At 38.1% G+C, this 13,898-nt stretch overlaps 1 protein-coding gene across 5 annotated transcripts in view; it reads right to left on the reverse strand.

Annotated features, from left to right (window-relative positions):
• LOC137420905 (RING finger protein 122) overlaps nt 1-13,898 on the reverse strand; it is a 78,554-nt gene that overhangs the window by 10,776 nt on the left and 53,880 nt on the right. For 4 of the 5 annotated variants that reach the window (XM_068106400.2, XM_078772196.1, XM_068106402.2 and 1 more), the window contains 3 exons: nt 11,522-11,564; nt 10,135-10,176; nt 4,094-4,176 (listed from right to left, as the gene is read on the reverse strand). In XM_068106400.2, the coding sequence (XP_067962501.2) occupies nt 4,094-4,176; nt 10,135-10,176; nt 11,522-11,564 (168 nt within the window). The remainder of the gene's footprint in view (nt 1-4,093; nt 4,177-10,134; nt 10,177-11,521; nt 11,565-13,898) is intronic. The other variant, XM_068106401.2, reaches the window with a different exon arrangement.

The following is a 13,898-nucleotide window of genomic DNA, read 5'->3' on the forward strand; positions in this document are numbered from 1 at the left end:
CAGATTCTGATGAAATAGTGGTAGTTTATGTGTTCTCTGACCAAATTGATTAATAATTTAATTTTTTTATGATTATTATTTATTTATTTTCATTATTAATCATTTATTTATTTTCTTTCTCATTTGGCCAATATCTCAGGCACGTTTTGAGCTGGGAAGCTAATATTTGGACATGAGTGACCAAGTGATGTGGCTATCAAGGATATTTTTGATTTATTGATTAATCATTTCATCTATTAAGTATTTATTGATTAATCGATTAATTATTTATTGAGTAATCAATTAATTATTTAATTTTTTATAAATGACTTATTTAATTAAATTTCTAAAAGATACATCTTCGGATGAAGCACTACTGGTTTAGTTATGCGATTAGCCAATTGATTATGAAAATATTTTGTGATAATCTTTTATTGATTTTAATTATACAATTAATCAATCAATTAGTGTACACCTCTCCCTCCCAATGCAGCCTCAATGAGCTGCACTGCGGTATTGCCGGGCGCCGGAGGCGCCCCGGCAATGCCGCGCTGCAGCATATTTAATTATTTGGCATGGGGCGGTGTACTTTGAATGTATGTGTACTTGTTTGTTTTCTTTCTTGGTTGTCCGGGCGATATCTCAGCCATCCTTTGAGCTAGGAAGCTGAAATTTCGGCACAGTAGTGAGCAAGTCCTTTGTCAAATACGGTATTTTTTGTTTTTTGAATAATCAATTAATTGAGGAGTTATTTAATTATTAGCGTTTAATTAAGTACTTATTTAATTAATTAAATTTCATTTCTCTTCTGACCATTATTAACTCAGGCACCTTTTGAGTTAGGAAGCTGATATTTGGACATGCCAATGACCAGGTGATTTGGCTGCAAAGGATATTTTTGATTTATTAATTAATCAATTAATCGATTAATTATTTAATTATTCGATTAATGACAAAAAAATTTTTTTTTTTTAAGTTACAGATTCTGATGAAATAGTGGTAGTTTATGTGTTCTCTGACCAAATTGATTAATAATTTAATTTTTTTATGATTATTATTTATTTATTTTCATTATTAATCATTTATTTATTTTCTTTCTCATTTGGCCAATATCTCAGGCACCTTTTGAGCTGGGAAGCTAATATTTGGACATGAGTGACCAAGTGATGTGGCTATCAAGGATATTTTTGATTTATTGATTAATCATTTCATCTATTAATTATTTATTGAGTAATCAATTAATTATTTAATTTTTTATAAATGACTTATTTAATTAAATTTCTAAAAGATACATCTTCGGATGAAGCACTAGTGGTTTAGTTATGCGATTAGCCAATTGATTATGAAAATATTTTGTGATAATCTTTTATTGATTTTAATTATACAATTAATCAATCAATTAGTGTACACCTCTCCCTCCCAATGCAGCCTCAATGAGCTGCACTGCGGTATTGCCGGGCGCCGGAGGCGCCCCGGCAATGCCGCGCTGTAGGATATTTAATTATTTGGCATGGGGGCGGTGTACTTTGAATGTATGTGCACTTGTTTGTTTTCTTGTTTGTTTGTTTGTTTGTCCGGGCGATATCTCAGCCATCCTTTGAGCTAGGAAGCTGAAATGTCGGCACAATAGTGAGCAAGTCCTTTGTCAAAAACGGTATTTTTTGTTTTTTGATTAATCAATTAATTGAAGAGTTATTTAATTATTAGCGATTAATTAAGTACTTATTTAATTAATCAAATTTCCTTTCTCTTCTGACCATTAACTCAGGCACCTTTTGAGTTAGGAAGCTGATATTTGGACATGCTAATGAACAGGTGATTTGGCTGCAAAGGCTATTTTTGATTTATTAATGAATCAATTAATCGATTAATCGATTAATTATTTAATTATTCGATTAATGACTTTTTTTTTTTTTTTTTAAGTTACAGATTCTGATGAAATGGTGGTGGTTTATGTGTTCTCTGACCGAATTGATTAATAATTTAATTTTTTAATGATTATTATTTATTTATTTTCATTATTAATCATTTATTTATTTTCTTTCTCATTTGGCCAATATCTCAGGCACCTTTTGAGCTCGGAAGCTAATATTTGGACATGAGTGACCAAGTGATGTGTCTATCAAGGATACTTTTGATTTATTGATTAATCAATTTATCGATTAATTATTTAATTATTCGATTAATTACTAAAAAAAAACAAAAAAAAACAGTTACACATTCTGATGAAATGGTGGTGGTTTATGTGTTCTGTGACCGAATTGATTAATAATTTAATTTTTTCATGATTATTATTTATTTATTTTCATTATTAATCATTTATTTATTTTCTTTCTCATTTGGCCAATATCTCAGGCACCTTTTGAGCTGGGAAGCTAATATTTGGACATGACAGTGACCAAGTGATGTGGCTATCAAGGATATTTTTGATTTATTGATTAATCATTTAATCAATTATTTATTGATTAATCGATTAATTATTTATTGATTAATCAATTAATTATTGAATTTTTTATTAATGAGTTATTTAATTAAATTTCTAAAAGATACATCTTCGGATGAAGCACTCGTGATTTAGTTATGCTATTAGCCAATTGATTAAGAAAATATTTTGTGATAATCTTTTATTGATTTTAATTATACAATTAATCAATCAATTAGTGTACACCTCTCCCTCCCAATGCAGCCTCTATGAGCTGCACTGCGGTATTGCCGGGCGCCGGAGGCACCCCGGCAATGCCACGCTGTAGGATATTTAATTATTTGGCATGGGGGCGGTGTACTTTGAATGTATCTGTACTTGTTTGTCTGTTTTGTCTGTCTGTGAGCAGGATATATCAACAAGTTAGAGCCGAATTCAGACAAAAATCTTCCAAAATCAAGACTCTCTGCTCACCTTCACTCTTTCATTCCTCTTTTCTCCCACATCTGGAACAAACTCCCACACTCTCTTGAATCCCACCATTCCTCCAGGTCTTCAAAACAGCTGTCCACCACCATCTCCTATCTTGTCCCATCCAAAACCTTGATCTTTTCTTCCCCCGTTAATCCCCTCCAAATCCACCTCCTTCAAATTCCATTTTCTTTCCTGAAAGTCCTTGTAGTGTCCATCTTGTTTATCCCTGGTACCCTGCCCCAGCCCTCACTCTTCCACAGATCTCCTGATGTCCCTCTTCCCTACTGTTGTTGTGCTTCCCTCACTTGCCCACTCTTGCCTCCTACTTCCTTTGTTATACATTCTGTGTTAGCTCCTATACAAGCCTCGACTTAGTCTCCAAAAAACCCCAATAAAAAAACATGGTGGACAGGTTGGGTGGGCATGCAACAAGGAAGAAATGTTTAGATTTTGGTGATGATTCAGGTAAGAGAAGTTTTTTTTTAAATTTTTAAATGATTCTTCAATATTGAGAGATGCAGACAAAAACGATATTATAGCATGATATTTCAAAAAGTTGTAGATGGATTATAACAAAACTTGGTGGATGAGTTGGTTCGGCGACAATAACAGGCAGATTCAATTTTAGTTCAGGTCCGGATCAAGATCCAGCCTATCAGTGGATACAAAATATATTCAACCTGGTGGATGTATGCACTCTACCCAGTGCCGTTCTAGTTTTACAATGAAATAGTCTTGACAATTCCAAGAACTGGTGGAGATATGGAACAAAATATCAAGGATCCCTCTAAATATTGCATATGCAAAATAAAGAGGGGGCAAAGGAGTACAAAGCAAGGTGAATATAACTATAGTATGAAGAGGGGAAAGGATAAGTGGAGGAAAATAGGGTCAAGTGTGGGAGGATGGGAAAAAAGGCAGAAGAGGTCGGTAGGAGAATGTGGTAAAGAGGGTGGATGGGCATGTAACCAAGACACAAGGAAGATGGGGAGGGCAATAAATAAACACCAGCATCATTGCACATGTAATATGAAGATGGATCTCATGCACATAAGCTAATTATCACAGGAACTGGGATGCGCCAAGATGCAATTTACCACACCCTCGTGATTACACCATTTGAGAATTGTGGTGGGATGTATTAAAAGCTAACCACAGCTTGAGTGGGAAGCATATTATTGGCAGGCCAAGTGCTCACGCATAACTGTGCAGGCTTACTTTCTGTGAAAGGCGTGTTTGCACGGACACACGGCGAGTTCATCCTTCTCTTTGAAATCCTCCAAACACACCGCACATGTCTGCTGTTATTCAAACACAAACACACACACACACACACACACACATGTTATCTGGTCATGTTATCAAAGCATGTAGGCCAATCAGCAGTTTTATTGCTATTAACTTGACAAATCAAGAGAGAGGGAGAAAGAGAGAGAGAAAGAGAGGGAGAAAGAGAGAAAGAGAGGGAGAGAGGGAGAGAGAGAGAGAGGAGGGGGCGAGCAAGAGTGGGGGGGGGGGGGGGTGAGTGAGAGAGGGAAGGTGAGCGAGAGAGGGTGGGGTGAGTGAGAGAGGGGGGCAGTGAGAGAGGGGGGCGAGTGAGAGAGGGGGGTAGGGTGGGGGAGAGAGAAAGTGAGAGAGAGAGAGAGGGGGGGGGGGGGAAAGAGAGAGAGAGAGAGGGGGGGGGGGGGAAAGAGAGAGAGAGAGAGGGGGGGGGGGAAAGACATTTGACATTATGTTCCTCTTTATTGCCAGGAATCGTTGTGTACAAGGGAAATCAAACAAATACAGACAGGTGGACTGGGCAAGGTCAAAACTTTTCCCTCAAAGCTGCTGGATAACTGACAAAATTGAAGAATAATTATGTGCAGCAATTCTTTATTATATGGTATAATAAACACGAATTATTAAAGGAGCATTGCTTTTGGCGGCTGGATTACAAAGCGTCATGAAAATGTTTTGCAAAATGCAGATCAAATAAAGAAAATGTTTTGCAAATTGCAGTTCAAATAAAGAAAATGTTTTGCAAATTGCAGATCAAATAAAGAAAATGTTTTGCAAATTGCAGATCAAATAAAGAAAATGTTTTGCAAATTGCAGATCAAATCAAGAATATGTTTTGCAAATTGCAGATCAAATAAAGAAAATGTTTTGCAAATTGCAGATCAAATAAAGAAAATGTTTTGCAAATTGCAGATCAAATAAAGAAAATGTTTTGCAAATTGCAGATCGAATCAAGAAAATGTTTTGCAAATTGCAGATCAAATCAAGAAAATGCTTTGCAAATTGCAGATCGAATCAAGAAAATGTTTTGCAAATTGCAGATCGAATCAAGAAAATGTTTTGCAAATTGCAGATCAAATCAAGAAAATGTTTTGCAAATTGCAGATCGAATCAAGAAAATGTTTTGCAAATTGCAGATCGAATCAAGAAAATGTTTTGCAAATTGCAGATCGAATCAAGAAAATGTTTTGCAAATTGCAGATCAAATCAAGAAAATGTTTTGCAAATTGCAGACCTAATCAAGAAAATGTTTTGCAAATTGCAGACCTAATCAAGAAAATGTTTTGCAAATTGCAGACCAAATCAAGAAAATGTTTTGCAAATTGCAGATCAAATGAAGAAAATGTTTTGCAAATTGCAGATCAAATCAAGAAAATGTTTTGCAAATTGCAGATCAAATAAAGAAATTGTTTTGCAAATTGCAGATCGAATCAAGAAAATGTTTTGCAAATTGTAGATCAAATCAAGAAAATGTTTTGCAAATTGCAGATCGAATCAAGAAAATGTTTTGCAAATTGCAGATCGAATCAAGAAAATGTTTTGCAAATTGCAGATCGAATCAAGAAAATGTTTTGCAAATTGCAGATCGAATCAAGAAAATATTTTGCAAATTGCAGATCAAATCAAGAAAATGTTTTGCAAATTGCAGATCAAATAAAGAAAATGTTTTGCAAATTGCAGATCAAATAAAGAAAATGTTTTGCAAATTGCAGATCAAATCAAGAATATGTTTTGCAAATTGCAGATCAAATAAAGAAAATGTTTTGCAAATTGCAGATCAAATAAAGAAAATGTTTTGCAAATTGCAGATCAAATAAAGAAAATGTTTTGCAAATTGCAGATCGAATCAAGAAAATGTTTTGCAAATTGCAGATCAAATCAAGAAAATGCTTTGCAAATTGCAGATCGAATCAAGAAAATGTTTTGTAAATCGCAGATCGAATCAAGAAAATGTTTTGCAAATTGCAGATCGAATCAAGAAAATGTTTTGCAAATTGCAGATCGAATCAAGAAAATGTTTTGCAAATTGCAGATCGAATCAAGAAAATGTTTTGCAAATTGCAGATCGAATCAAGAAAATGTTTTGCAAATTGCAGATCAAATCAAGAAAATGTTTTGCAAATTGCAGACCTAATCAAGAAAATGTTTTGCAAATTGCAGACCTAATCAAGAAAATGTTTTGCAAATTGCAGACCAAATCAAGAAAATGTTTTGCAAATTGCAGATCAAATGAAGAAAATGTTTTGCAAATTGCAGATCAAATCAAGAAAATGTTTTGCAAATTGCAGATCAAATAAAGAAATTGTTTTGCAAATTGCAGATCGAATCAAGAAAATGTTTTGCAAATTGTAGATCAAATCAAGAAAATGTTTTGCAAATTGCAGATCGAATCAAGAAAATGTTTTGCAAATTGCAGATCAAATCAAGAAAATGTTTTGCAAATTGCAGATCAAATCAAGAAAATGTTTTGCAAATTGCAGATCAAATGAAGAAAATGTTTTGCAAATTGCAGATAAAATCAAGAAAATGTTTTGCAAATTGCAGATCAAATCAAGAAAATGTTTTGCAAATTGCAGATCAAATCAAGAAAATGTTTTGCAAATTGCAGATCAAATGAAGAAGATGTTTTGCAAATTGCAGATCAAATCAAGAAAATGTTTTGCAAATTGCAGATCAAATCAAGAAAATGTTTTGCAAATTGCACTTGATACACTCAATGATTGTTCGAATTATATTGCATGGCAACCATCTCGGTAACTTTGCTTACATGCGTGATATTTCAAAAACTGTTCAAGATTTATCTTTCATATTACACAGGCCGATTTCTTATACCACCCAAAAGGTGGTGGGCCAAGAGAATCAGCACCTTGTGCTTTTAATTCTGAGAGGCAAACAAATTATTGAAATAATTCAAAGAAGTTCTCATCATGAATGCCACTTTACAAAAGGAAGAGAAACAGAAGTGATAGTGATATATAGAGCGAGAAATCATTGCTTTATATTGAAGTCAAGATCTTGGCCAAGATTCTTCTTCAATTGTTACATAAGATGGCTGAAACCCTTTTACCAGAAAGGTCAATGTAGCTTGAGAGCAACAAAAAATAAGATTCACGACTGACATGATATTTGCTTTGCGAGAATTGCAATACACTGGAGCTGAAGCAAAGCCTCTACGAGGTCTTGGCTGACTTGTAGAAAGCATTTGATATGGGAAAAATAGCAACACATTCTGGAAATTGGCGAATCAATTTGGATTTTGTAGCAATTATATGGGATTTGCAAGGGTTGCAACTTCAGGTATATTGCATCCTATTTGAGATTCGAGAAGGGGTGAAACAGAGCCGAGGTTTAGCAACAACTGTCTTTCCACTATTCCTGAGTAATGCTCCTGATCCTCCTACCCTCTTCACTCTCTACCCCTCCCCAGCCCCACTAGGTAACAATATGTTCATCCAGTACCGCATTCCTCAAGAGAGAGAGGAGGCGAGCAAGAGTTGGAGGGGGGGGGGTGGGGGGGAGGGGGTGAGTGAGAGAGGGAAGGCAAGTGAGAGAGGGGGGGGGGGCGAGTGAGAGCTCCCCATATTTGCTGTATGCTCACTCCTACTCATTTGTCCCACTTTCCTCTCATCTATGAGATCCTGCCCCAGTTTCCACGCAATTCCACTTTCCTCCAAGAGAGAGGCCCAACACCATCTCATGTCCTCCAGAGATATCGGTGATCATTGCCTCAGTCTGACCAACTCTGCATCATTATCTACCTGCAGTTTCACTGTAACTATTCAACTATAGGCCACGGTAAATACACAGTTTTTCCAAACTCAGGTGGCTAATGCAGTTAATATTTGAGTACCAGTATGGACAATATGCGATGTTTATTTTCTGGGCCAGTCGTACGGCAAACCCAAAATTTGGAAGTTACATGTTGGATTCTACTGGACTGAAACGTACCTGCGTTACCTTAGGTTCCATTTTTCATTAATTGCTTTACATTACAATCCCTAACGGATTAACGGGATGGTTCACCGGTAACAGACTTGCATTTGACATGTCTTGTCTGGGTTTGATTCCCAGTTTGATGGACATTAAATCAGGTTTCCCTTGTGCTCACATTATTTGGTGGACTTTACAGATCCCACGGTGTTGTGTCCTTCAGGATAAGTCACGAATTACTACCAGCATCCTGAACAAAGTACAAATGTTTGCCACCTTCAGTAAAATGTGATTCCTGGCCAGTAGGTTCATGATAGACATGGGCCAAAAAAAACTTTCCATGAAGGAACCCAAGAAGAATAATCAGAGATGTTAGAGAGGTAGTCGTAGTATTTGGTGAATGGTCACGGGGTGGGCAAAATAAAGCGCAATAAGGACGTTCTTAAGTCTACACTCAAGTCTTGTGCCATTCCAGTTGTCGACCTGGGAACATCAGGCCACAAACAGGTCAGCTTGGCATAACATTTGCCGCAAAGACCTGAACCTCTTTTGAATGTGGGAGACGTGCTATCGAGAGACAGTGGAGGCAAGAAAGGAACATTTTCCAACGCCCATCTCTGCAAGGACCAGTCCATACCTGTGATGCCTGCGGTAGACAATGTGGATCCCGCATTGGAATATAACAGCCATCGGACAATGCACAATGCTTAGTGAGCACGCCAAATAAGAGAAGAGATTCGTCAAAAGCGATGACTCACACCATCATCATAACCATATAACCCTTGCAAGTGAAATACAGGCCCATAGTTCCACTATATATCTTGTATGTTTGCTTATGGTATAACAGTTTAGTCCCGAGAGATACCTTTTCAGTGTATACGTATGTTTAATCAGAACATTTGTGATCAGGTATTGTAAAATAAATCATGGGTTAAGGCAGGAAGCTTATATGGGTAAACCGTGGTATACGATGTGGGGTTTATTTGAGTGTTTTCTGTCCGCCACCTCTTCACCAAGGTTGGAGACGGGGGACATTAACATGCGCTCTGTTCGACCGACCGACTGGCCGATCACCGACCGACGCGATATTTCCAAAAACCGTTAAAACATTTAGTTTTCATATTGCTGGTTTCATAAGCCTGGTGTTGGCTTAGCGGTTAGGGTGCCGGCTTGGGATCCTAGGATCCTGGGTTCGAATCCCGATCGATCGCTGAATTAACGCCAGGGGGGTTGACTCAGCCTGTCATCCTTCCGAGCTCGGCAAATTGAGTACCAGCTTGCTGGGATGAATGATCACGGTGTGTACCCTGGTTTAGAATAGGTACACTGTATCCCTGCGCATCGAAGAGGCGACCAAGGGTTGGCATCAGGAAGGGCATCCGGCCATAAAAACATTGCCTCAAACAGGGAACCATGATTGTCATGGGGCCCGCGAGGCTAACCCCCGCTGTAGCGGGGAAAATGGCCTTAAAACGATCATTCATTCATTCATTCATTGCAGACATATATTCTCATGACAATATCTCAACTTGAGTAGATCACAGCGGTGATTGGCTGAATTATGTTGACATGGCAACCATTTCGGTAACTTGGCTTGTAGACGCGATATTTCAAAAAACGTTCAGGATTTAGGTTTCATATGACACATCTCAGCATACCACCTGAAAGGTGGGGGACCTAGAGTATCAGCTCCTTGTTATATTTGAGATGTGGGAAATATTTTAGTATTTACAGTAACTCTCTTTGATGTATTATGTGCAAATACTGTATCTGCGTATTCCCCTCCACCCAATAGATGAGAGTTTGACCTTTCACTCTGTCATACGCCTCTTCCATGAGCCTCCACCACTATTAAAGGAAAAATATATACAAAGCAAAGCAACCTTTGAAGTCATTGTTTATACAGATCACTCTGGTCAATATGAAACTGTATAAAGAAAACAAAACAGGAAGTCTGTTAAAAACAAAATCAATCAGAATTGTAATTCGACAACAAAAAAGAAAACCCACAAGAAACACAAATTAAAAGAATCAGTAAGTGAACTCACCTCTTGCAAGCTCAACTTCTTGGCTTTCCCCTTCAAAACGACCTGCAATATCAACATCATAAGGTTATTCCATCATTGGGATCTCGGAATAATTACAAGAGTTATGCTACGACAACAAAGAAGTTACAAAGAGGCTTCGATGCAACTTTCCATTTTGTTCATGGTCGTGCTCCCTCCATAAAGTCGGTGCTGTTTCAAGAAGTAGCATGCACTGGGTGGTTTGGCATTGCTCTTTCCAATGGTAGTCAGGGCAGGAATTTAGAATTTGGTCATTGTAGCAGTTAACAATTTAAGTACTCTAATTAAAATATGTCGTGGGATCGTTGACGTCTATCAGTGAAAGCAAGCACATGGGACACCCGGCTTAACATCCTCTGAAGGATGGCCACACTCATTGATGCACCACCCTGACTTTGAAGGACCAATGACAATTTATGGTCAGAACAGGAATCAAACCTAGACTAGACATCTCAAAGATGAGTACGTTACCTTTGAGCTATCCTTGCCAGCCCTCAATTATTTTACAAAATAATAAAATAAGTACTTGGCAAATATACTTGAAAAATCCAAACCAAAATCTTCACTTTTGCAAAATCATCCTTCACATTTCATCAATGAATCTGATGATTATTTTCATCAATGCAATCTGTTTAAGTTATCCACATCACAAACACTTGCAATGATATTATATTATAACTAGCAACAGGAATTTTCGCTGCCTCTTCCCACCCCACCCTTCCCTCTGGACCCCCATCCCACCCCTTCTCCTCCATCCTCCCATTCCTTCTCCTCCCACCCCTCCCTCTGGACTCCCACACAATCCCTTCCCCTGCCTCCTCCCACTCTTCCTCTGCCGTTTCCCACCCCTTGCCCTGCCTCCTCCCCTCAAACAGATTGCAATTTTCCCCTGCCTCCATCCAAGAACTTTCTACCAACAGCACATGTTGCAGTACAGGAAATATGCCATAGTTGTTGAGTGTTCCGGCAATAACTTGCCTACTCTTTGGGAAAGACACCCAAAGGAAAGACACCTAACGATCTTTAACGTCCGTCAGCAAATGCAAGCAGATGGGACACTCGGCTTAATGCCCATCCGAGGGTTGGTACACCTTATGATGCCAAGGCCTGCCTGAGAAGCACCAGCACGACAGTTCAAAGTCGTGTTATAGGTGCCAAACCCAGACCAGACGGCACAAACATTAGCACGATATACCTGTTTGCTATCCCAACGGACTGTGGACATGAAGCACGGCTAAAATAATCACAACTATCGGCAATAGTTTACAATTGCAACACGTTTGGTAAACATACTGGAGAAAGATTTCAGTTTAACTGAAACAGTGCTGGGAACCACCTGCACACAAAAAAACATGTGGGCCTCCAGTACCTCTTTGTAGCCGTACAATTCACTTTGCGCTTGACGACGTAATCTGCAAAAGAATACAAGACTCTTTTAACTTATTCTGGACTCTTTAAAAAAAAATTAAAATGATCAATGCCTGTTAATACATCTTATCAGGGAGAGTGGAAAAGTTTTCTCTTTTTCATAAACCTTCCTTGCCAAAAACATGGCTTCCGTTCCAATGGTATCAAGAAGGGCAAATCTCCGGGAAGAAGGCCCGACAGCGGCCGTAAGCTATGGCGGGAATGATCAACATCTGTGCTGAGGTTTGTTTGAGCAGGACCATCCCTTCATGGTCGGGGAAGGTGGGGGAACCTTTAGACTCGCCATTGTACAACATTCACAACAGGTTTGCATCTTGGCAAAATTTCAAATGGGGAAGCAACAGCGACGTGCAAGCACGCAGGAAGGTAGGCACCATCGTTCAACCCGATTGACCAGTCTGTTGTTCCAATCTGAGCACACACACACACACACACACACACACACACACACACACACACACACACACACACACACACACACACACACACACACACACACGGAACTTTGGTACAGTAGAAGGCCATTCGGCCTATCATGCCTGGGCTGCACCAACCTCCATATGAATCACCCATCTCACACACATGCTCCCTCCTGCCAACATCCACATGCCCCTGTATCTCCGATGCATCCAGGTACCGGTACCGACCAAATTCCAATTTAAACGTATCCACCCCATCACCTGCCGCGACCTTTCAGCGAACACTCGTAATGCTAAGATCATTGGTTAAAATCCAGTATAATGTGTCGTCTCTTTTGTGTCCTGATGTCCTTGGGGGTGGTGGAGGTGAAGTTGTGCAATGGGGAGTGGGTCAGGAGAGGTGCGATAAGAAAGCCTGCAGCTAATGACAGGAGATTTGATGTTGCGTGATTCTATTCCCACACATGGATGTGTTTGCATGTTTAAAAGTACATGGCACGAATGTATATTTTGTGTTTTATCCATGTGGAGTAAACATAAAGCTCACTGGCTGTTCGGACATGGATTCTACAGCTGCTGCTGAACCTCCAGCCCATGCCACTGCAGCGGGAAGTCCGCAATCTTACACCTGCCAACTGAGCAAGAGAATCCGCAAGATATGATTTCTCACGATTAACGTCGCTCATCCATTCGCTGCCACGAGATACCATACACCCTGCAGCTTTACCTCACATTGCTGTGGTTCTTCTCCTGATGTTAGTTGTGTGACATCGATTGCTTTGTCCTGTTCATAATTTTTACTTAAATTACGTCATAATTGCAACAGCGCTGGGAACTCACAAACAAATTGTCCCCTTCATCATGGAAACATTCGGATTTTGTTTAGGTACGGAACTTTGGTGCACTGAGAATAATCCCTTCATGGTTGTTCATACGGAACAGTGTACATACGTACATCCGGAACATCCGGAACAGTGTACTGAGTACATACGTACATACGGAACTCGCAACAGTGTAGGCCTACTGAGAATAAAAGTGTTGCCTTTATTGTTTCGATAACTATACTACAAAAGAGTTGTTTTGAATGAAAAATAGCCATATTAGTTCATTCAACAAAAGAACCTGCGCTCACAGGAGTTTCCGAAAAAATGTCAGCAGCTTTATCCCCTTCACTAATACACCCCGTACAGTTTACACACTTATCTGATCCCCAACTCGGAGTCTACCCTCCTCCCCAACGACACAACCTCCACAATACCCCTTTCTCCAAACCTTTGCAAATGCAATACTGAAGATTTCTCATTACTATGAGGCAGTCTGTCTATACAATGCATACCAATGTAAAAAAAAAAAAAATTATACAAGTACATCAATGTTTAAAATAAACAAAATATTTATTTCTGCAAGTACACCAATGTTAAAAATAAATAAATATTTATTTCTGCAAGCACACCAATGTTTAAAATAAATACATTTTTTGCAAACACCAGTTTCCAAAAAATAAATAAATTTTCTGCAAGCATACAAATGTTTAAAATAAATAAATATTTTTCTGCAAGCACACCAATTTTTAAAATAAATAAATATTTTTTCTGCAAGCACACCAATTTTTAAAATAAATAAATATTTTTTCTGCAAGCGCACCAATGTATGAAATAAATAAATATTTTTTCTGCAAGCACACCAATTTTTAAAATAAATAAATATTTTTTCTGCAAGCGCACCAATGTATGAAATAAATAAATATTCTTTTTCTGCAAGCACACCAATGTATGAAATAAATAAATATTTTTTCTGCAAGCACACCAATGTTTAAAATAAATAAATATTTTTTCTGCAAGCACACCAATGTATGAAATAAATAAATATTTTTTCTGCAAGCGCACCAATGTTTAAAAT

The sequence above is a fragment of the Myxine glutinosa genome, chromosome 2, assembly GCF_964187855.1.
Source record: "Myxine glutinosa chromosome 2, kmMyxGlut1.1, whole genome shotgun sequence".
Lineage (NCBI taxonomy): Eukaryota > Metazoa > Chordata > Myxini > Myxiniformes > Myxinidae > Myxine > Myxine glutinosa.